Below are 23343 nucleotides of genomic sequence, written 5' to 3'. Positions count from 1 at the left end.
AGGGTTCCTATTTCTCCGCATCCTCTCCAGCACCTGTTATTTCCTGACTTTTTAATGATCACCATTCTAACTGGTGTTAGATGGTATCTCATTGTGGTTTTGATTTGCATTTCTCTGATGGCTAGTGATGATGAGCATTTTTTCATGTGTCTGTTGGCTGCATAAATGTCTTCTTTTGAGAAGTGCCTGTTCATATCCTTTGCCCACTTTTTGATGGGGTTGTTTGTTTTTTTCTTGTAAATTTATTTGAGTTCTTTGTAGGTTCTGGATATTAGCCCTTTGTCAGATGGGTAGATTGCAAAAATTTTCTCCCATTCTGTAGGTTGCCTGTTCACTCTGATGGTAGTTTCTTTTGCTGTGCAGAAGCTCTTTAGTTTAATTAGATCCCATTTGTCAATTTTGGCTTTTCTTGCCATTGCTTTTGGTATTTTAGACATGAAGTCCTTGCCCATGCCTATGTCCTGAATGGTATTCCCTAGGTTTTCTTCTAGGGTTTTTATGGTTTTAGGTCTAACATTTAAGTCTTTAATCCATCTTGAATTAATGTTTGTATAAGGTGTAAGGAAGGGATCCAGTTTCAGCTTTCTACTTATGGCTAGCCAGTTTTACCAGCACCATTTATTAAATAGGGAATCCTTTCCCCATTTCTTGTTTTTGTCAGATTTGTCAAAGATCAGATGGTGGTAGATGTGTGGTATTATTTCGGAGGGCTCTGTTCTGTTCCATTGATTTATATCTCTGTTTTGGTACCAGTACCATGCTGTTTTGGTTACTGTAGCCTTGTAGTATAGTTTGAAGTCAGGTAGCCTGATGCCTCCAGCTTTCTTCTTTTTGCTTAGGATTGTCTTGGCAATGCGGGCTCTTTTTTGGTTCCATATGAACTTTAAAGTAGTTTTTTCCAATTCTGTGAAGAAAGTCATTGGTAGCTTAATGGGGATGGCATTGAATCTATAAATTACCTTGGGCAGTATGGCCATTTTCATGATATTGATTCTGACTATCCATAAGCATGGAATGTTCTTCCATTTGTTTGTGTCCTCTTTTATTTCATTGAGCAGTGGTTTGTAGTTCTCCTTGACGAGGTCCTTCACATCCCTTGTAAGTGGATTCCTAGGTATTTTATTCTCTTTGAAGCAATTGTGAATGGGAGTTCACTCAAGATTTAGCTCTCTGTCTGTTATTGGTGTCTTAGAATGCTTGTGATTTTTGCACATTGATTTTGTATCCTGAGACTTTGCTGAAGTTGCTTATCAGCTTAAGGAGATTTTGAGCTGAGACGATGGGGTTTTCTAAATATACAATCATGTCATCTGCAAAGAGGGACAATTTGACTTCCTCTTTTCCTGATTGAATACCCTTTATTTCTTTCTCTTGCCTGATTGTCCTGGCCAGAGCTTCCAACACTATGTTGAATAGGAGTGGTGAGAGAGGGCATCCCTGTCTTGTGCCAGTTTTCAAAGGGAATGCTTCCAGTTTTTGCCCATTCAGTATGATATTGGCTGTGGGTTTGTCATAAATAGCTCTCATTATTTTGAGATACGTTCCATCAATACCGAATTTATTGAGAGTTTTTAGCATGAAGCGCTGTTGAAGTTCCTCAAAGGCCTTTTCTGCATCTATTGAGATAATCTTGTGGTTTTTGTCTTTGTTTCTGTTTATATGCTGGATTATGTTTACTGATTTGCGTATATTGAACCAGCTTTGCATCCCAGGGATGAAGCCCACTCAATCATGGTGGATAAGATTTTTGATGTGCTGCTGGATTCAGTGGGCCAGTATTTTATTGAGGATTTTTGCATCGGTGTTCATCAGGGATATTGGTCTAAAATTCTCTTTTTTTGTTGTGTCTCTGCCAGGCTTTGGTATCAGGATGATGTTGGCCTCATAAAATGAGTTAGGGAGGATTCCCTCTTTTTCTGTTGATTGGAATAGTTTCAGAAGGAATGGTACCAACTCCTCCTTGTACCTCTGGGAGAATTCGACTGTAAATCCATCTGGTCCTGGACTTTTTTTGCTTGGTAGGTTGTTAATTATTGTCTCAATTTCAGAGCCTGTTATTGGTCTATTCAGGGATTCAGCTTCCTCCTGGTTTAGTCTTGGGAGAGTGTATGTGTCCAGGAATTTATCCATTTCTTCTAGGTTTTCTAGTTTATCTGAGTAGAGATGTTTATAGTATTCCCTGATGGTAGTTTGTATTTCAGTGGGGTTGGTGGTGATATCCCCTTTATCATTTATTATTGTGTCTATTTGATTCTTGTCTCTTTTCTTCTTTATTAGTCTTGTTAGCAGTCTACCAATTTTGTTGATCTTTTCAAGAAACCAGCTCCTGGATTCATTGATTTTTTGAAGCATTTTTCCTGTCTCTATCTCCTTCAGTTATTCTCTGATCTTAGTTATTTCTTGCCTTCTGCTAGCTTTTGAATGTGTTTGCTCTTGCTTCTCTAGCTCTTTTAATTGTGATGTTAGGGTGTCAATTTTAGATCTTCCCTGCTTTCTCTTGTGGGGATTTAGTGCTATAAATTTCCCTGTACACACTGCTTTAAATGTGTCCCAGAGATTCTGGTATGTTGTATCTTTGTTCTCACTGGTTTCAAAGAACCAGTTCAAAGATGTTCAAAGAAATATCTTTATTTCTGCTTTCATTTCATTTTGTACCCAGTAGTCATTCGGGAGCAGGTTGTTCAGTTTCCATGTAGTTGAGCTGTTTTGATTGAGTTTCTTAATCCTGAGTTCTAGTTTGATTGCACTGTGGTCTGAGAGACAGTTTGTTATAATTTCTGTTCTTTTACATTTGCTGAGGAGTGCTTTGCTTCCAACTATGTGGTCAATTTTGGAATAAGTGCAATGTGCTGCTGAGAAGAATGTATATGCTGTTGATTTGGGGTGGAGGGTTCTGTAGATGTCTATTAGGTCTGATTGGTGCAGAGCTGAGTTCAATTCCTGGATATCCTTGTTAACTTTCTATCTCATTGATCTGTCTAATGTTGACAGTGAGGTGTCAAAGTCTCCCATTATTATTGTGTGGGAGTCTAAGTCGCTTTGTAAGTCTTTTAAGACTTGCTTTATGAATCTGGGTGCTCCTGTATTGGGTGCATATATATTTAGGATAGTTAGCTCTTCTTGTTGAATTGATCCCTTTACCATTATGTAATGGCCTTCTTTGTCTCTTTTGATCTTTGCTGGTTTAAAGTCTGTTATATCAGAGTCTAGGATTGCAACCCCTGCCTTTTTTTTGTTTTCCATTTGCTTGGTAGATCTTCCTTCATCCCTTTGTTTTGAGCCTGTGCGTGTCTCTGCACATGAGATGGGTCTCCTGAATACAGCACACTGATGGGTCTTGACTCTTTATCCAATTTGCCAGTCTGTGTCTTTTAATTGGGGCATTTAGCCCATTTACATTTAAGATTAATATTGTTATGTGTGAACTTGATCCTGTCATTATGATGTTAGCTGGTTATTTTGCTCATTAGTTGATGCAGTTTCTTCCTAGCATTGATGGTCTTTACATTTTGGCATGTTTTTGCAGTGGCTGGTACCAGTTTTCCTTTGCATGTTTAGTGCTTCCTTCAGGAGCTCTTGTAGGGCAGGCCTGGTGGTGACAAAATCTCTCAGCATTTGCTTGTCTGTGAAGGATTTTATTTCTCCTTCGCTTATGAAGCTTGGTTTGATTGGATATGAAATTTTGGGTTGAAAATTCTTTTCTTTAAGAATGTTGAATATTGGCCCCCACTCTCTTCTGTAGGGTTTCTGCTGAGACATCTGCTGTTAGTCTGATGGGCTTCCCTTTGTGGGTAACCTGACCTTTCTCTCTGGCTGCCCTTAACATTTTTTCCTTCATTTCAACTTTGGTGAATCTGACAATTATGTGTCTTTGAGTTGCTCTTCTCGAGGAGTATCTTTGTGGTGTTCTCTGTATTTCCTGAATTTGAATGTTGGCCTGCCTTGCTAGGTTGGGGAAGTTCTCCTGGATAATATCCTGGAGAGTGTTTTCCAACTTGGTTCCATTCTCCCCGTCACTTTGAGGTACACCAGTCAGCTGTAGATTTGGTCTTTTCACATAGTCCCATATTTCTTGGAGGCTTTTTTTGTTTCTTTTTCGTCTTTTTTCTCTAAACTTCTCGTCTCACTTCATTTCATTCATTTGATCTTCAGTCACTGATACCCTTTCTTCCAGTTGATCGAATCGGTTACTGAAGCTTGTGCATTTGTCACATAGTTCTTGTGCCATGGTTTTCAGCTCTATCAGGTCATTTAAGGACTTCTCTACATTGGTTATTCTAGTTAACCATTCGTCAAATCTTTTTCAAGGTTTTTAGCTTCTTTGCAGTGGGTTCGAACTTCCTCCTTTAGCTCGGAGAAGTTTGATCGTCTGAAACCTTCTTCTCTTAACTTGTCAAAGTCATTCTCTGTCCAGCTTAGTTCCATTGCTGGAGAGGAGCTGCATTCCTTTGGAGGGGAAGAGGCACTCTGATTTTTAGAATTTTCAGTTTTCTGCTCTGTTTTTTCCCCATCTTTGTGGTTTTATCTACTTTTGGTCTTTGATGATGGTGATGTACAAATGGGGTTTTGGTGTGGATGTCCTTTCTGTTTGTTAGTTTTCCTTCTAACAGTCAGGACCCGCAGCTGCAGGTCTGTTGGAGTTTGCTGGAGGTCCATTCCAGACCCTGTTTGCCTGGGTATCAGCAGCGGAGGCTCCAGAAGAGTCAGTATTGCTGAACAGCAGATATTGCTGCCTGATCGTTCCTCTGGAAGCTTCGTCTCAGAGGGGTACCTGGCCCTGTGAGGTGTGAGGTGTCAGTCTGCCGCTAGTTCAGGGTGTCTCGCAATTAGGCCAGTCAGGGGTCAGGGACCCACTTGAGCAGGCAGTCTGTCCGTTCTCAGATCTCAAACTCCATGCTGGGAGAACCACTACTCTCTTCAAAGCTGTCAGACAGGGACATTTAAATCTGCAGAGGCTTCTGCTGCCTTTTGTTCAGCTATGCCCTGTCCCCAGAGGTGGAGTCTACAGAGGCAGGCAGGCCTCCTTGAGCTGCGGTGGGCTCCACCCAGTTCGAGCTTCCTGGCCGCTTTGTTTACCTACTCAAGCCTCAGCAATGGCGGGTGCCTTGCAGTTAGATCTCAGACTGCTGTGCTAGCAATGAGGGAGGCTCCATGGGTGTGGGACCCTCCGAGCCAGGCACGGGATATGATCTCCTAGTGTGCTGTTTGCTAAGATCCTTGATAAAGTGCAGTATTAGGGTGGGAGTGACCCGATTTTCCAGGTGCTGTGTGTCATGGTTACCCTTGGCTAGGAAAGGGAATTCCCTTCCCCCTTGCACTTCCCGGGTGAGGCGATGCCTAGCCCTGCTTTGGCTCTCACTCGGTGGGCCACACCCACTGTCCTGCACCCACTGTCCAACACGCCCCAGTGAGATGAACCCAGTACCTCAGTTGGAAATGCAGAAAGCACCTATATTCTGTGTCGCTCACACTAGGAGCTGGAGGCTGGAGCTGTTCCTATTTGGCCATCTTGGAACTGCAGAAGCTCATGTAACTTTTCATTTAACAATTTTTTTAAAAAAGAAGAAGAAAGCTCCCCAGCATTTCTATACTGTCGTTGGTCTTTGGAACTTCTGGTCTCGACAGAACTAGGGGTATGAACCCAAGCCCAAAGGAGAGGCAGGGAACAGAAACAACCAGATTTGGGGATTGATGACATGGCTGGGGACAGGGGTGGAGGTGGTGACAGCCCAGGAGAGGGTCAGCAGGTCAGGACCTGGCCAGGGTCTAGACTGGCAGGAGCTGGTGTCCAGGAGGCCTGGGTTGCTTGCTGGGATACATGCGGATCCCCAGGCAGGGGTAGTTTTCTCTGCACGGACCCCCCGATTGCTGGTAGGTCAATGTTGTGGGATACCCTGACACGAGTGAGGTTAGAATGTTATAGGTGAGTCAAGCATCTGCAGGAAAGGCAGGACTTCCACCAACAATTGCAGGTTGCTTGGTGTCAGCAGCTATAGCTCAGGCCAGCACAGGACTCTTGCCCAGCCCTTCTCCCAGAGAAGCCAAGAGGATGGTGGCATAGGCCAGTGGGTGAGCCTAACCTTGCCAGTCCACCTCTTAGCCAGTCCCATGGGGAGGGTTGCATTTTATAAAGATCAGCAGGTATCCCTAGTTGGATCCTCACTTTGACCAAGGTCTAACAGGAATGTGAGGCGTAAGTTACCCCGTGGAATTCTCCTCAGCCTAAGGTCAATATTGCAGCCAGCCTGAGCAAACTAGGAAACGTGGCCAGTGTTTTTTAGCTGGCCACACTGTCACCTGGTCTTAGATTTCAAAATCCAGAATTGTCAGAATGGAAGTGACCTTGAGGTCATTCAGCCCAATTTCATGTTACAGAAGGGAAAACTGAGGCCCAGAGAGGAAAAGTGCCTTGCCTAGGGTCACACAGTAGACCTGTGTGTTCCAGGGCTTCCTGCCACAGGTTACTGGACCCATGGCAGCTAAGGTGACTCCAGGCCTCCTGATCGGCCCTTGCTGGAAGAAGCCCACAGGCCGACCCCCAGAGAAAGGTGGAAAAAGCAAGCCAGGGAGGCAGCCCACCTGTGGTGAGGAGACCACCTGGCTCTCACCAGGTGTGCTACTCACTGTCCCACCTGCAGCCCAGACCTCTCTGCCCCCGTAGAGCTCCCAAGCAGGTCAAGCCAGCGTCAGGCAGTACCTACTGTTTAGGAGGAGTTGACCCCAAAGAGCAGACTGAAGGACTCAGAAACGTCTTTAGTTTGGCTTGAAGACTTCCCAGTCCTCTCTTGTTGGGTCAGTCATGCCTCTTCTCAGGGCATCAGTGTCTCCCAGAATCAAATGGCAATAAGAGGGATGCAAGTGTTATGAGCTTAAGGACAGGAGTGTGCTCATATGACTCCTCTATTTGGCAGTAATTGAGGCTAGAATTCAGGACACTGACAAGACAGAGCTGCTCTGCCATAGTCCTCACTATGATTGGTCATCTCATGAAAATCCAGTGACCAAGAAGTACATTGGAGGCTGCAAAGTCTCAGTCTCAGTAGGAGAACCATCTAGTCTGGCTTCCATGGAGTCAGGAAGATGGATCTGGTGGCCTGGAAAGCTGTGTGCCAAGATTGTGGTGATAATCATCCATGATTATCAGTTCTAGCTTGTGCCCTGGGTTGGTAGGAAGCATTCAATCTGAAAAGTGTCCCATAAAGTCAGATCCATCAGACCTGTCACCACCTGATCGCCTGCCTGTGTTCTTATCCCCACTGCTAGGACCACATGTCTCCAGCATGCAGGCCAAGGCTCTGCCCAACTCAGGAACCAATGCTTCCCCTATTTGGGGTAACTCAGGTCTATCCTAATATCCGGGTGGGTCATTGTGACACTGGCTTCTTCGGGGGCCCTGCTTTGACCACTGAATTCAACCTTGGCTCTCATTTCTTGAGCACTAGCTGTGTGTCCGGGACTTTACATACATGATAACCCCAGTCAGTCTCATGACAGCCTGTCAGCCTAAAAGCAGCAGAGCCAGGACTGGAATCTAGTCTAGAGATCTTTCCACACAGCCATGACAGCCTCTCCACGGAAATGCTTTCTCCAGTAGCAATGATGACTATTATTTATTTAATGCTTACTATATGTCAGGTGCCATGCCAAGCGATTTATATGAGTCAACTCAATTTAAACCACACATGACACTTTTACTGTCCCCGTTTTAGAGATGGTGAGACTAAGGCTTAGAGGAGACCCCAGATTAGGGGACCATCAGTTAGGAGATGGAGGAGCCAGGGTTCAGCCATAGGCTGCCTGGGTCTCAAAGCTACCTTCGGAGTCACTGTGCTGTGTTGCTGCATGCATGGGTTTAATGGCTGGATGCTTACCTCGCCACAGGTGCCTGTCTTGTGCTTTAGAACTAAACCCTGATCTTTGTTGCTACCTCTCCCTGTGTCCCCACTTACCTAGACCTGGGTTCTGCCAAACCCTTTCCAGCCTCCCAGACACCAACATCACACTCCAGTCCCCTGGATGAGTTAGTGTATTTGTTCAACTACTCCAAAAGGGACCAAGTAACAAGCTCAAAGATGTATGTCTCTCTCAGGGGCAGGTGTCTTTGTCTCACCTTCTTGTCCCACTGTTCCTTGGGGTGATGTTCTTGTCCATGTGGTCACAGTTGGCTCAGCCCCACCACATCCATGTTCCTTCCTGACAAAATGGGGAGGTAGAGGACAAGCAATTTTTCTTCTGGCTATGGCCTAAAAGTTGCGTACATCATTGGCCAGAACTAGCTGCAAGGGAGGCTGGGAAAGAAAGCCTCTAACTGGTGGCCATAGACCCAGCTTGGGGGCCTTTGATTACTACAAGAAAGAGAACTGGCTAATGGAAGAAATATTCAGTCTCTGCCACAATCCCTGTTTCCAACCAGAGCCCCACCTTGACCTTGGCCTCTCTCTTTGCCCAGACTTCCTTCTGTGACTCTCTGACCACCTCTCCCTGTTAGTCTCCAGACCCATATCCTTATATCTGGCTTGTTTTGCCACTACCTGAGCCCATAGCCACTTTTAGGTTTTTTGGTGGTGGTGGTGGTTTTTTTTTTTTTTTTTTTTTTTGCAAGTGAAGAATTCTGTTCCAGCTTAAACACACACATGCATACATGCACACGCAGAGAGTATTGTACACAGAGATTTTTAGAAGGGGCACTGGCTTTGTTGCTAAGTCATTAAATACGAATATTTACTGAGTGCCTCCTCTTCAGCCTGTGGCCTTGTGCCCTGGGTTCCCAGGTATTTAAGTTAAAAGGAAATTTTTCTTATATTTTTGGCATCAGTGTGTTTTATTACTGTCAGTTAAATTTTTGACCAGATTTTGGCATGTTGGGATATGTGGGGGCGTGTGTGTGTAAGTAAATTACAAGCGAAGAGCTGTATTAAGCCCCACCAGCCTAGGGCCAGCTTAGCCTAACAGCTTACTGGACATCAGGCCCCTGCCCCCATCTTGCCCCAGCCTTATCTAACTTTGACTGGGGACCCCAACTCCTCAGTCTAGAGCCCAAGGCAGATTCAAGCTGACCTCCTGCCAGGACCAGTGGAATTGTCCACCTTAGAGAGCCCATTTCCCACCCACCCTCTGGAAAGGTCCTCTGGGGTGTCCACCCTGGGCCATGGCCATGTTGTCCTGATGCCTTCGATACAGAAGGTGCTTTCCAGCTTGGTTTCAGAGCTTCAGGCCTCCCTGCCTTGGCCCCAGGCTCCTCCATCATTTCCCACTCCCCTGAGGCCTTTGTGGCTCCAGCCCCAGCAAGTCCCAATCTCCTTCCTATTGGGCTGCTCCCACAGTTAGACCGAAGGAAGCGTCTTGAAGTGGGAGCTAATTTGTCAGGAATGCTAACCAGTTGGCTGCTGAAGCTCGGGTTCCCCTCAGGGTTATAAGCTGGTCTCTGAGCCAGAGCTCTCGGTGGCTGACGATGGCCTCATGGCCCATTCTGTGACCATCAGTAGAGGCTGTCCATCTTCTTCTGGTCTGGGGTTCAGGCATCTGTTGGCCCAGCTCCTGGGCCCATTTCTCTGGTGACATTTACAGGTGCTGTCACCAATTCCCTGGAGAAGTGGCTTTTTTCTTTATCACTTCAAGTTTGTATTAACATTTCACACATACCCTCAGAACCACAGAAGGTAGCAAAGTATGATTTTCTTAGTGTCTGTTGGTCACAGTCATTAGAACGGTCCTTCGGTTTATGCCATGCCACAGTTGGAATCCATTCCAAGGCAGAAGTCTCCTTAGGTCCTGCAGGTTCCCCTACATCTGGCCCTGTGGTTCTGGCTGCCCTTCTCCCCCTGCCCCTCCTATTAAGCACTTCAGACCTGTTGTGATGTGGTGGAGCAGGCTGGCAGAGAGCACTACCCCAGGAGTCCAAGCCCCAGTGTGGCTTGGGCTAGCCACTCTCCACCATGGCTCAGATGCCTGTGTGCGGAATGACAGGGTGGCCCCTCCGGTTCACAGGCCTCGCTGACTCTGTGCCCTGGCAGCCAATGGTGCTCCTGTGGCCTTTTTGCCCCCCACTCAGAAGTGTGGGTAGGACGCCTCTCCTTGGAGAAACACCATGTCAAGCCCACAGGTGCAGGCTGGACACTGACCCTGGGCAGGCAGTGCTGGCCCTGTACTCACCTGATGATGCAACAGTCACCTGACTGTCTCCTTCATCTACCCTGCCCCTCCCACCTGACCCTGGGAATTGCACCAAACCCCAGCTGCTGGGCGCTCCCCCACCTGCCAAGGAGAGCCTTGTGGCTCAGTGAGGGGAGAACGCAGGTCTAGACAATGTAGGGTCCTGCCTGGCCAGCTGACCCCCACTCAGATTGATCATTTCACCACCCAGTCATGCTGCAGGGTCCCATCCATCCATCGGAAGAAGCAAAGCTTGCTGCTAGCTAGTGTTTCGGGGCTGCTCTCAGATCCTTGCATGAAAGGGTCAATAAGAATAGTAAGTATGGCCAACCCTTGATTATCCACACATAGCACCCAAAGGCCTCTCCATCACAGTGCAGCCAGGCCCAGGAGACCCAGCCCAGCCCAAAGAGCAGTTCTCTGTCTGTGCTGCAAACCGTGTCTACCATGTCTGATTTTTAGAAGGCTCAGCACTTCTGCCCACCTTAGCTTAGGTAAGCAAGACCTGGGGTAAGGCTGCCAGGATGAGTTCCCCCACCTTCGCGGGGCTCCCCATTTCTTCTGTCCAGCAGCTGCAGTGTGGTTAGGACATAGGTTGAAAGGGCAACTCTGTTGTTCAGATGCTAGACAACTTCTTACTCCCCCTTGCCGTGGATACTGCGATGTCCCCTGGGGCCATGCTGATGCTTCCATAGGACTAAGGGCCATAGACGGCAGTGCCCATCATGCCACAGAAGCCACAGAGAACTTCTGTTAATTGAGGGGACAGCCCTGTCTGGGGGGTCAAGAGGCACAGGATGGTCCAGCCCTGCCACCATTCCCGTGTGCTTTTCAGGGAAAATCATATCACCTTTCTAGCCTTCAGTCTCCTCTGTCAAGTGAGAGGAATGGACTAGACAACCAGTCTCTAAGAATCTATCAGGAGATCATGGGGTAACTTTAGTCTCCATAGAAGAGATCAAAAGTTTGTACGAGACACCCAGAGACAGTTGGCACTTATGCCTAGTTTTGGCCATAAGGCAAATATTAATTGTAAGGGTAACCATTTTGTCCTGGTTTGCCTGGGACTGTCCTTGTTTATTCCTGTTGTTTCTCCATGATTGTTAGTAGTTCCCATTTCATTCTCCAAGTGTCCCAGTTTGGATGGTATCTTATATGGCCACCCTGTTGACTGAGATGTAATCTAATGAAATGAGATTTCCCTGTCTTCTCCACACTCAGTCTGCTTTGGTACAAGTCACAGGAGGCCTTTGACTGCTCATAGGAGAATCTCTGCTGATACGTTGCCTTTCATTGACAAATATCAATCACTGTATTTACACCACATCCAATGACTAGAGGGATGTCATTAAATCAGTCACTGTATTCAATGACCAGAGGGGTGTCATTGAAGACATAAATGATCTCCTGCATCATATACTGCTCCTGACTGAAGTGCCACATGAAAAAGTTTTGCAAGAAACTTAGATGTTCCTTCCTCTCTGGCTATAAGACTTTGTAATGGACCAAATCTCCCTTTTCTGCTTGGCTGCCAGGAAGCTCATATATAAATGTATAGCTGAATTATAGAAACACCGTAAGTCCTTATTATTGGTATAGCGGTATTCTTTTTATCCCACCAATCCTGACTTTCTGCCTTATTTCCATTTTCTTTGTTCTGATTTGTTATTCTTATTTATAATTATCTCATATTTATAGTTTATCATTCTTCTATAAATATGGTTTTGTTATAGTTACTTTGAATTCTTTGTAGCACCAAGTAGAAAAGGAACACAAAAGGAGTGAACTTAGAGGATATGCTTTTTAGCTAAAAGATCAAATCACCTGCTCCTCCAAAGCACGTCACAGTGTCTGAGGCCCTGCCCCTTAAGAGACAATTATTTGAGTCTTAAAGACTTGTTAATCTTCTGAGCACCTGCAAAAATGTAGTAAGTGGATTTTTCAAGTCTGTATCATCGCACAACTAGTGAAAAGAAGAGGGTGGGCATGAGGGGAGCCTGAGGGCAGCATGCTGGCGGTAGGGCATGCTTACAGGAGAAAAAGTAAGCGTAGAGATGTTCATCACTCACCCAGGGCTTTGCCAGGGGATGCCAGGGAGTGGACACCTGAGAAGGGGCTGGGGAACCAACTTTGGCCATGGGAGGTCTGGGTCCAGGTGGCAACACTGCCTGTTAGCAACATGGGACCTTCAGTAAGCCACCTTCCTGATGTCCAAAGTCAGGTGGTTGGGTGAGATGGAGTCCACAGTGACTCCAGCCTTGGGATTCCAACCCTGCTCCTGGGGAGGAAGGTCCTGAGGATGCACTTGAGCCCAGGAAGCTGAGCCTGCCCAGCTGGCAGCTGGCCCTAGGAGGAGACACACACTTGGGGCTCCACACAGACCAACTTTGCTCCTCCACTTGAGGGCAAAGATCCCCATACTTTCATGGCATCCCTGGGGCACTGACTGGACAAGGAAAGGCTGCAAAGCCAGAGGAACCTTCCAGAATGATCTTCCTGGCAATTGCTTAGATCAAACAAATGGTCACAGCTGTGTCAGATTGTAAGTTCTCACAGACTGTGGCAGTAGGTTGTGGTTTTGCCTTGAAACATGGGCTGGGGTGCGGGTTAGCAAGAGGGTAAAAAGCAGTGAATGATATCCCTCGTGGACACTTTCAGAACCCAGGGCCAGAGAGGAATACTAACCTGAGAATAAACTACCCCTTGGAAAACTCACCCCTGAATAATCCACTGGCACTTCCCTCCTGCACCATCTGCAGCCCTATCCAGAGTTCACCCCGCAGCGCCTGCATCTCCGATCTCATTGGGCCCACTTCAGCTCCAAGGCACAGTCGAGGCAGGATTTGTTATCTGTTTTATCGATTAGGCAACTGAGGCTTAGAGAGCTTAGACCCACTCGGAATGGATCACAAAGCACAGATGAGAGCCCAGGCCTCCTGTCCCTAACTGCCCTGCAGTTCCCGGAGCCCACTTTGTTTTCTGCTGTCAGCTTCCCACATGGCCAGTCCTCAGAAACACACTGGCATTCAGGTCACCCAACACTGACGTGGGAGCGGGTGAGGAAAGAATTGCAGGGCTTGGGCATGCGGAGCCAGAGCCTGTGGTTCTGGTTGAGTTTCCCTGGTTAACCTTTGAGGGGTCTCAGCCAAGTGTGGCACTGAGTCTGGGCTGCCCAGGCTGTGCATGAGTCCCAGTAACTCTGTCTTCTCTTTTGTGTGTGTATGTACTTCTATCACACAGAAGAAGAGCGTGATTTCTCCTCCGAGGCCGTTGATCTCCAACCCAGAACTAAAGGGGAGAAGAACCACCCCCAGCATCCAGCGTGGCATCTCTTGTGCCAGGACCAGGGATGACTGGGCCATGGACGCAGATGTCTCCAACCTTCAACTGTTCGCATAGCACACGGGGGACTCGTGGGGGCCACCTGCCACTGCCAGCTGAAACAATACAATGGCAATACTGACATCCTTCATGACGTTTTCCCGACAGACATTCAGGCAGAAAGTGCTGGTGCGTTTTCTGTCTGCAAAGTAGAGGGCCATGCCTCACCAATAGAATAGCTTGGGCCCTGATGACCTGCTCCGAATCCACTCACAGCCAGTGACACTTGCAAAAAACTCCCAAAGCCGTCTTGGGTTTGGCTTCTGCAGCTCTTGACCAATGTGGCCAAAGCTGGACACCTCCTTGGGACACTGGGATTATTCATAAATGCAGCCTGCCCTGACTCTCCCTGAGTAGCATCTGAAGTCTTTGTGAAGGTCATGGATCCTGAACAAAGTGTCAAGGGCACCAAGAAGGCTGAGGGAAGTCCCCGGAAGCGGCTGACCAAAGGAGAGGCCATTCAGACCAGTGTTTCTTCCAGCGTCCCATACCCAGGCAGCGGCACAGCTGCCACCCAAGAGAGCCCCGCCCAAGAGCTCCTAGCCCCGCAGCCCTTCCCGGGCCCCTCATCGGTTCTTAGGGAAGGCTCTCAGGAGAAAACAGGCCAGCAGCAGAAGCCCCCAAAAAGGCCCCCCATCGAAGCATCCGTTCACATCTCACAGCTTCCGCAGCACCCTCTGACACCAGCATTCATGTCTCCCGGCAAACCTGAGCATCTCCTGGAGGGGTCCACATGGCAACTGGTCGACCCCATGAGACCTGGACCCTCTGGCTCCTTCGTGGCCCCTGGGCTCCATCCTCAGAGCCAGCTCCTTCCTTCCCACGCTTCCATCATTCCTCCCGAGGACCTTCCTGGCGTCCCCAAAGTCTTTGTGCCTCGTCCTTCCCAGGTCTCCTTGAAGCCCACAGAAGAGGCACACAAGAAGGAGAGGAAGCCCCAGAAGCCGGGCAAGTACATCTGCCAGTACTGCAGCCGGCCCTGTGCCAAGCCCAGCGTGCTCCAGAAGCACATTCGCTCACACACGGGTGAGAGGCCCTACCCCTGCGGCCCCTGTGGCTTCTCCTTCAAGACCAAGAGTAATCTCTACAAGCACAGGAAGTCTCATGCCCACCGCATCAAAGCAGGCCTGGCCTCAGGCATGGGTAGTGAGATGTACCCACATGGGCTGGAGATGGAGCGAATCCCTGGGGAAGAGTTTGAGGAGCCCACCGAGGGAGAAAGTACAGATTCTGAAGAGGAGACTAGTGCCACCTCTGGTCACCCTACAGAGCTCTCCCCAAGATCCAAGCAGCCCCTTCTCTCCAGTGGGCTGTTCAGTTCTGGGAGCCACAGTTCCAGCCATGAACGCTGTTCCCTGTCCCAGTCCAGCACCACCCAGTCACTCGAAGACCCCCCTCCATTTGTGGAACCCTCATCTGAGCACCCCCTGAGCCATAAACCCGAAGACACCCACACGATTAAGCAGAAGCTGGCCCTCCGCTTAAGCGAGAGGAAGAAGGTGATTGATGAGCAGGCATTTCTGAGCCCAGGCAGCAAAGGGAGTACTGAGTCTGGGTATTTCTCCCGCTCTGAGAGTGCAGAGCAGCAGGTCAGCCCCCCAAACACCAACGCCAAGTCCTACGCTGAGATCATCTTTGGCAAGTGTGGGCGAATAGGACAGCGGACCGCCATGCTGACAGCCACCTCCACCCAGCCCCTCCTGCCCCTGTCCACCGAAGACAAGCCCAGCCTGGTGCCTTTGTCTGTACCCCGGACGCAGGTGATTGAGCACATCACGAAGCTCATCACCATCAATGAGGCCGTGGTGGACACCAGCGAGATCGACAGCGTGAAGCCACGGCGGAGCTCGCTGTCCAGGCGCAGCAGCATGGAGTCCCCGAAATCCAGCCTCTACCGGGAGCCCCTGTCATCCCACAGCGAGAAAACCAAGCCCGAACAATCACTGCTGAGCCTCCAGCACCCGCCCAGTACCGCCCCCCCTGTGCCTCTCCTGAGAAGCCACTCAATGCCTTCTGCCGCCTGCACTATCAGCACCCCCCACCACCCCTTCCGAGGTAGCTACTCCTTCGATGACCATATCACCGACTCCGAAGCCCTGAGCCGCAGCAGTCACGTGTTTACCTCCCACCCCCGGATGCTGAAGCGCCAGCCGGCAATCGAATTACCTTTGGGAGGGGAGTACAGTTCCGAGGAGCCTGGACCAAGCAGCAAAGACACAGCCTCCAAGCCCTCAGATGAACTGGAACCCAAGGAAAGCGAACTTACCAAAAAGACCAAGAAGGGTTTGAAAACAAAAGGGGTGATCTACGAATGTAACATATGTGGTGCTCGGTACAAGAAAAGGGATAACTACGAAGCCCACAAAAAATACTACTGCTCAGAGCTTCAGATCGCAAAGCCCATCTCTGCAGGCACCCACACATCTCCAGAAGCCGAAAAGAGTCAGACTGAGCATGAGCCGTGGTCCCAAATGATGCATTACAAACTGGGGACCACCCTGGAACTCACTCCACTAAGGAAGAGGAGGAAAGAGAAGAGCCTTGGGGACGAGGAAGAACCACCTGCCTTTGAGTCCACAAAAAGTCAGTTTGGCAGCCCCGGGCCATCCGATGCTGCTCGGAACCTTCCCCTGGAGTCCACCAAGTCACCAGCAGAACCGAGTAAATCAGTGCCCTCCTTGGAGGGACCCACGGGCTTCCAGCCAAGGACTCCCAAGCCAGGGTCCAGTTCAGAATCAGGGAAGGAGAGGAGAACAACGTCCAAAGAAATTTCTGTCATCCAGCACACCAGCTCCTTTGAGAAATCTGACTCTCTCGAGCAGCCGAGTGGCTTGGAAGGGGAAGACAAACCTCTGACCCAGTTCCCATCGCCCCCACCTGCCCCACACGGACGCTCGGCTCACTCCCTGCAGCCCAAGTTGGTCCGCCAGCCCAACATTCAGGTTCCTGAGATCCTGGTAACCGAGGAGCCTGACCGGCCGGACACAGAGCCAGAGCCGCCCCCTAAGGAACCTGAGAAAACTGAGGAGTTCCAGTGGCCCCAGCGCAGCCAGACACTTGCCCAGCTCCCGGCCGAGAAGCTGCCACCCAAAAAAAAGAGGCTGCGCCTGGCAGAGATGGCCCAATCATCAGGGGAGTCCAGCTTCGAGTCCTCTGTGCCTCTGTCTCGCAGCCCGAGCCAGGAAAGCAGTATCTCTCTGAGTGGGTCCAGCCGCTCAGCCTCATTTGAGAGGGATGACCATGGGAAAGCCGAGGCCCCCGGTCCCTCATCTGACACACGCCCCAAACTCCCGGGCACCCACATGTTGACTGTCCCCAGCCACCACGCGCATGCCCGAGAGATGCGGAGGTCAGCCTCAGAGCAAAGCCCCAATATTTCCCATTCTGCCCACATGACCGAGACACGCAGCAAATCCTTTGACTATGGCAGCTTGTCCTTGACAGGCCCTTCTGCTCCAGCCCCAGTGGCTCCACCAGCGCGGGTGGCCCCGCCAGAGAGAAGAAAATGCTTCTTGGTGAGACAGGCCTCTCTGAGCAGGCCTCCAGAATCTGAGTTGGAGGCTGCCCCCAAGGGAAGACAGGAAAGCGAAGAACCACAGCCCTCATCCAGTAAACCCTCCACCAAAAGCTCATTGTCCCAGATTTCCTCCACGGCCACCTCACATGGTGGGCCCTTGGGAGGCAAGGGCCCAGGGCAGGACAGGCCCCCATTGGGGCCCACTGTGCCCTACACAGAAGCACTGCAGGTGTTCCACCACCCTGTTGCCCAGACACCCCTGCATGAGAAGCCGTACCTGCCCCCACCTGTCTCCCTTTTCTCCTTCCAGCACCTCGTGCAACATGAGCCAGGACAGTCTCCAGAATTCTTCTCCACCCAGGCCATGTCCGGCCTCCTGTCCTCACCATACTCCATGCCTCCACTTCCTCCCTCCTTATTTCAAGCCCCACCGCTTCCTCTCCAGCCTACTGTTCTGCACCCAGGCCAACTCCATCTCCCCCAGCTCATGCCTCACCCAGCCAACATCCCCTTCCGACAGCCTCCTTCCTTCCTCCCCATGCCATACCCAGCCTCCTCAGCACTCTCTTCTGGGTTTTTCCTGCCTCTGCAATCCCAGTTTGCGCTTCAGCTCCCTGGTGATGTGGAAAGCCATCTGCCCCAGATCAAAACCAGCCTGGCCCCACTGGCAACAGGAAGTGCTGGCCTCTCCCCAAGCACAGAGTACAGCAGTGACATCCGGCTACCCCCTGTGGCTCCCCCAGCCAGCTCCTCAGCACCTACATCAGCTCCTCCACTGGCCCTGCCCGCCTGTCCAGACACCATGGTGTCCCTGGTTGTGCCTGTCCGTGTTCAGACCAATATGCCATCCTATGGGAGTGCAATGTACACCACCCTTTCCCAGATCTTGGTCACCCAGTCCCAAGGCAGCTCAGCAACTGTGGCACTTTCCAAGTTTGAGGAACCCCCATCAAAAGGGACAACTGTGTGTGGTGCAGATGTGCATGAGGTTGGGCCCGGCCCTTCTGGGTTAAGTGAAGAGCAAGGCAGAGCTTTCCCAACTCCATACCTGAGAGTGCCTGTGACATTACCTGAAAGAAAAGGCACTTCCCTGTCATCAGAGAGTGTCTTGAGCCTGGAGGGGAGTTCATCAACAGCAGGGGGAAGCAAACGTGTCCTTTCACCAGCTGGCAGCCTTGAACTTACCATGGAAACCCAGCAGCAAAAAAGAGTGAAGGAGGAGGAGGCTTCCAAGGCAGATGAAAAACTTGAGCTGGTAAAACCGTGCAGTGTAGTACTTACCAGCACTGAGGATGGGAAAAGGCCAGAGAAATCCCACTTAGGCAACCAGGGCCAGGGCAGGAGGGAGCTAGAAATGCTGTCCAGCCTGTCCTCAGATCCATCTGACACAAAGGAAATTCCTCCCCTCCCTCACCCCGCATTGCCCCACGGGACAGCCCCAGGCTCAGAAGCTTTGAAGGAATATCCCCAGCCATCTGGCAAACCTCACCGAAGAGGGTTGCCCCCACTGAGCGTGAAGAAAGAAGATTCCAAGGAACAACCTGATCTCCCCTCCTTGGCACCTCCCAGCTCTCTGCCTCTGTCAGAAACGTCCTCCAGACCAGCCAAGTCACAAGAAGGTACGGACTCAAAGAAGGTACTGCAGTTCCCCAGCCTCCACACAACCACTAATGTCAGTTGGTGCTATTTAAACTACATTAAGCCAAATCACATCCAGCATGCAGATAGGAGGTCCTCTGTTTACGCTGGTTGGTGCATAAGTTTGTACAACCCCAACCTTCCGGGGGTTTCCACTAAAGCTGCTTTGTCCCTCCTGAGGTCTAAGCAGAAAGTGAGCAAAGAGACATACACCATGGCCACAGCTCCGCATCCTGAGGCAGGAAGGCTTGTGCCATCCAGCTCCCGCAAGCCCCGCATGACAGAGGTAAGTTCAACCTTGTTTTTCTTCTCATCACTGATTTGCAAAAGCCCTTGGTGAGCTTTTAAAGCCACAGTATCCTCAGGTTCAAGTTGCAGAACTAGAGCCAGATGAGTGTCAGATTGCCTCTCTGAAAGCTGAGGCTGGTCACCTTACAAGGAAACATGTTTATTGAGTTTCTTTGTCAGTGTATCCCTCGTATCGTTGGAATGGATACACTTTCAATAAAGTTAGCCATAAAGTGATCCTGCTCTCCCATGAACTTCTGTTGTAAAATCAAAGATATAGGCTCAGTAAGAAAACAAGAAATTTACCAAAAGACTGAGTAGGAAAACTTGGCTGACAGGAATGCCTGTAGCAATTTTAGAACTTTATACCTCTCCTTCATTGTATGGATATCCCTGGTCTTGTTAGTCTTTTCCTGCTTTTCTTAATTCTTACATCTGCTGTTTCCATTCTCTAGTACCACTTTAAATCTTCCCATTTCCAAGATTCTATAATTTGGCACAAACAACTCCTGAAATATTCCTTCTTCCTTTTCTGGGAGTAAGACAGCAAATGGAGCTGAGATGCAGTATCCCTCCTTACCAGTGGATGGCAATGCCACTCACAGTTTGACCTATCTGTGCTATGTGGTCAAGAAACGCTAATATTTACTCTTTCATTGCCTTTGATCTGAGGCTACATCAGGAGCTATAAAATGAACTAGTCCCCTGAAAGCTCAGCAAGTTTGAAATTCAGTAATTTCAAACTTCAGACAAAAACCACCACCATACCCTGACAAGGCCAGCCTAGGGATTTGGATTATGTTGACTTGGCATTTGTGGAATAACAGCTGATCTTGTTTATTGAGCGGCCTCATGGTGCCAGGCACTGTGCTGGGCCCTTGAATCTAGTCACTGTTCACCTCCACCTCTGAAGTAACATAACCATCTCCCTTCTATAGCTTAGGGAACTGAGGGTCAGAGTCTGAGAAAGGTCAAGGTCATCTGGCAAATGTTGGACAAACCCAGAATTTGAACCCAGACCTATCTGACTCCAAAGAGTCTATTTTTCTTCTTTTAATTATTTGAGGAGACAAAAATCTTAAAAGATGACTGCAAATTAAAAAATATTCATTAGTGTGTCTTCACACCAGAAGCTCTGACCAAATTAGGTCTAAATTCCCTAAACTAAATTCATATTGTAGATAAGTGAGCAAAACTGTATTCTATAATTTCCCATGCTCTCATATCTTCCTCTTTTGTCATTGAGCGAACTTTGCGCATTGAATTTGTCCTTAGCTTGACTGGATGTTCTTCACAGAACTGTTTTCTAAATTTATTCCCTAGATGTCTTTGTCAGTCTACATAGATCCCTAACCAAGATTTCCACTTTTGCATTAATGTCATGCTAATTTCCTCTTCAGCATCTCTTACTAGCTGTGGCCACTCCCAAGATGCTGTTATAATTATTCATACTGCTAGCTTTTTGGGTACCTATTATGTACCAAGTACTATGCTAATTGCTACTTTTCTCTTTACAACCAACTTGAAAGTTAGGGTGCAATATCACCATTTCATAGATGAAGAGACTAAAACACAGAGAGATTAAGTAACTTTCACAAGGCCACACAGTAAATGGCAGAGCCTAGATCAAAACTAGATTTTACTCCAGTGCCCTTTTGAATTATCTAAGCTGCCTCTAGTTTTTAATGACTGAAAATGTTACAGGCCATTTAAGAGAAAGAAAGTGTTAATTTGGATTTGGCAATTATTTATTTATAATTGGATTTGGCAAGTATTTATTTATAAGCTCCTAAAACCTGTGAACTTTTTCTTGGAATATTTTGTTTGGTTCACTGGCATGTTTCCTGCCAGAATTGCCCCAATCTGGTACATTAGTATAACCGCATGGTCTATGGCTTAAGGCCTTTATACAACTACACCTCTCTCTGGTCTCTGCTTGCATATCTCCAGCGAGAGGAACTCACCATCTCATGATACATTCCAATCCATCTTTGGACAGTGCTCTAAGAAGGCTTTTTATTGTACTGAGCTGACATTTGTCAGCTTGTGGCTTCCATTCTCTGTTAGTAGTTCTGAAAAGGTCCTTAGGTCTATCTTAGCATTTTGAAGCTCTTCCAAACCATCTTTGTGCAGGTCTAGGACACCCTATGATGTTTTTGTTTGGTCATAGATACTTTCTTTCATGTATAAACCCTGGAGAAACCCCAGCTTGTTAAGAGTCCACTTTGTAGCCACATTCTTTCCTTTTTCCTCCTTGGTAATCATTTTGACAACAACACAGCACTGTCACAAAGTTATTAAGAACAAGGATTCAGGTGCCAACTTGCCCAGGTTTGAATCCCACTACCTTACCTACTAGCTATGGGATCTTGGGCCAATAACTTAAACTCTCTGAGCCTTGGTTTCATCCTCTGTAAAATAGGGATAATAATAACACTTAGCTCATAGGACTGTGGAGATAATTAAATGAGTTAAGACATGCAGAGTGTGCTTAGAACAGTGCATGCCACATTGGCACTCAGTAAGTATTTTTAGCTATACTTATTCATATGGTTGTCATCAAAAGCTAAAATGGAACCCTGGTCCCTGCTCGATTCCAACACTGTGTTTCCTGGGAGAGTGGTACACTGCCACCCAAACCAGCCTCCTCCAGTGTGGCCCAGATATCACGGCAGGCTGTGAGGGAGAAGCAGTCCGTTTGCCTGTAGGAGGCACCTTGGTCATTCCATGGACAGTCTAGATCACAGGCCGGGGTGGAGTAGAAGTGGTAGGCTCTGGAAACCCAAGGGTATTGCAGAAAACTAGCTGCCTTCTGCCAAAGCAGCAGTCCAGATTCTTGCTCGGTTTCCACTCCCCTCCTCCAAGTCTGAAGAGATTATTTGGGGCCACTGAGTCATAGAAGTTGGCCCTGGAATGGATCTTCAAGATGGTCTAAATCCCCTCAGACTCTGAGGCCCAGAGAGGTGAAGTCATCCACCAAACAGCAGCTCAGTGTGCCATGGCCTATCTGGCGCTGGAACTCAGATTCCCCGATTCCCAGGCAGGCACCTTTCTATCTAGCCCCACGCTGTCCTTGTGGGGGCAGGTGTGGTGGCTGGCACAGGGAACTGCCGTTCTTAGATTGCCCCAGCATCAGGAAATGTGGTTGCTTCATTCACTGGCTGGAAACAGCATGGTTTTTCATGACCTTAATGACAGTGGCGTGAAGTAGGAGGAAATTCTCACTCCCAGCCCCCGCCCTAAGCACAGCATTTCTGCTCCCTAGGCAAGAGTGCACCCACCCCTGACAACACTGCAGCATTTAGAGGACATGTTCTTGGAATAGTGGAAGATGTCCAGGAAGCACAAGGCCAATGCCAGCCCTCCCCTTAAGCCAGCTCTCATCATTGACGCATGGCTCTGTAAAGTGTGTGGGTCCTGCAGGACTAACAGCCCAGAGCTTGCACAGCCTCTCTGTGCCTGTCTCTGTGGTGGAGCTGGGGACGTCCTGCTGGTCAGGGTCCTCAGCCCAACTCCTGGCCTTTGGTACTAGCACAGGAGGGCCAAGGTCCTGGAAGCAAGAGACCTGTGCTGCACTCCCAGCTCTGCCCTCAACTCACTGGGTAACCTTAGCTTTCTGATCTATAAACAAGAACTGGGCCAGTTTATCTCCAAGGCAGAGTGGAGCCTTTGTTCATGTGTTCAACATTATTTAAGCATCTTCTCTGAGACAGGCCCTGTGTGGGGTTCTGGGGTGCCCAAGGAGACCAAGATGAGGACCTGTCACCAGGAGTTCCCAGACTAGTGTGAAAGACAGATAACAAACACAGGTCTTATGGGAGGTTAACCTGAAAGAGACAGGGTTCCAGCTGTAACACCAACTAATGGCATGGCCTTGGATAAGGGACTTCTCTCTGGGGATCAGTTTCCTTAATTCTGTAAAGTGGGGCGAATAGCACCTCTTCATGGAGGAGTGTGAAGATTACATATGTGTACTTGTGCAGTGCCATATAAGGCATGATGATTAACATTGCATTCGTGGCTGAGGATGCACTTTTAACCAGCAATGATTTTGTCATTCCTGCGGTGGGCCAGGTTCACCTCCCTTCGCTGGTTTCCCCGGAAGGCCAGAAAGATCTAGCTAGAGTGGAGAAGGAAGAAGAGAGGAGAGGGGAGCCGGAGGAGGATGCTCCTGCCTCCCAGAGAGGGGAGCCGGCGAGGATCAAAATCTTCGAAGGAGGGTAAGACTCATGTTTGGTTTTCATCGTCTGCTTCCCGTGGAATAAGAGCTGGTGCCCATCGGTGTTCACGGGCAGCAGTGGCTCAGTTGACAAGGGCTCTGCCCACAGGTGCCCTGTGGTCCCAGCGATGCCTTTCAGCAGACATCA

The 23343-nt window shown here is 48.8% G+C and overlaps 1 protein-coding gene across 2 annotated transcripts in view; it reads left to right on the top strand.

The window, feature by feature from the left end:
• Nucleotides 1-23343, top strand: part of HIVEP3 (human immunodeficiency virus type I enhancer binding protein 3) — a 409424-nt gene that overhangs the window by 321907 nt on the left and 64174 nt on the right. For both annotated transcript variants that reach the window (XM_025363577.1, XM_025363569.1), the window contains 2 exons: nucleotides 13393-18974; nucleotides 23051-23196. In XM_025363577.1, the coding sequence (XP_025219362.1) occupies nucleotides 13914-18974; nucleotides 23051-23196 (5207 nt within the window). In that variant the 5' untranslated portion in view covers nucleotides 13393-13913. The remainder of the gene's footprint in view (nucleotides 1-13392; nucleotides 18975-23050; nucleotides 23197-23343) is intronic.

This window comes from Theropithecus gelada, chromosome 1 (assembly GCF_003255815.1).
Source record: "Theropithecus gelada isolate Dixy chromosome 1, Tgel_1.0, whole genome shotgun sequence".
NCBI lineage: Eukaryota > Metazoa > Chordata > Mammalia > Primates > Cercopithecidae > Theropithecus > Theropithecus gelada.
The sequence above is the reverse complement of the archived record's forward strand: the minus strand, read 5'-3'. Positions and strand labels throughout refer to the sequence as shown.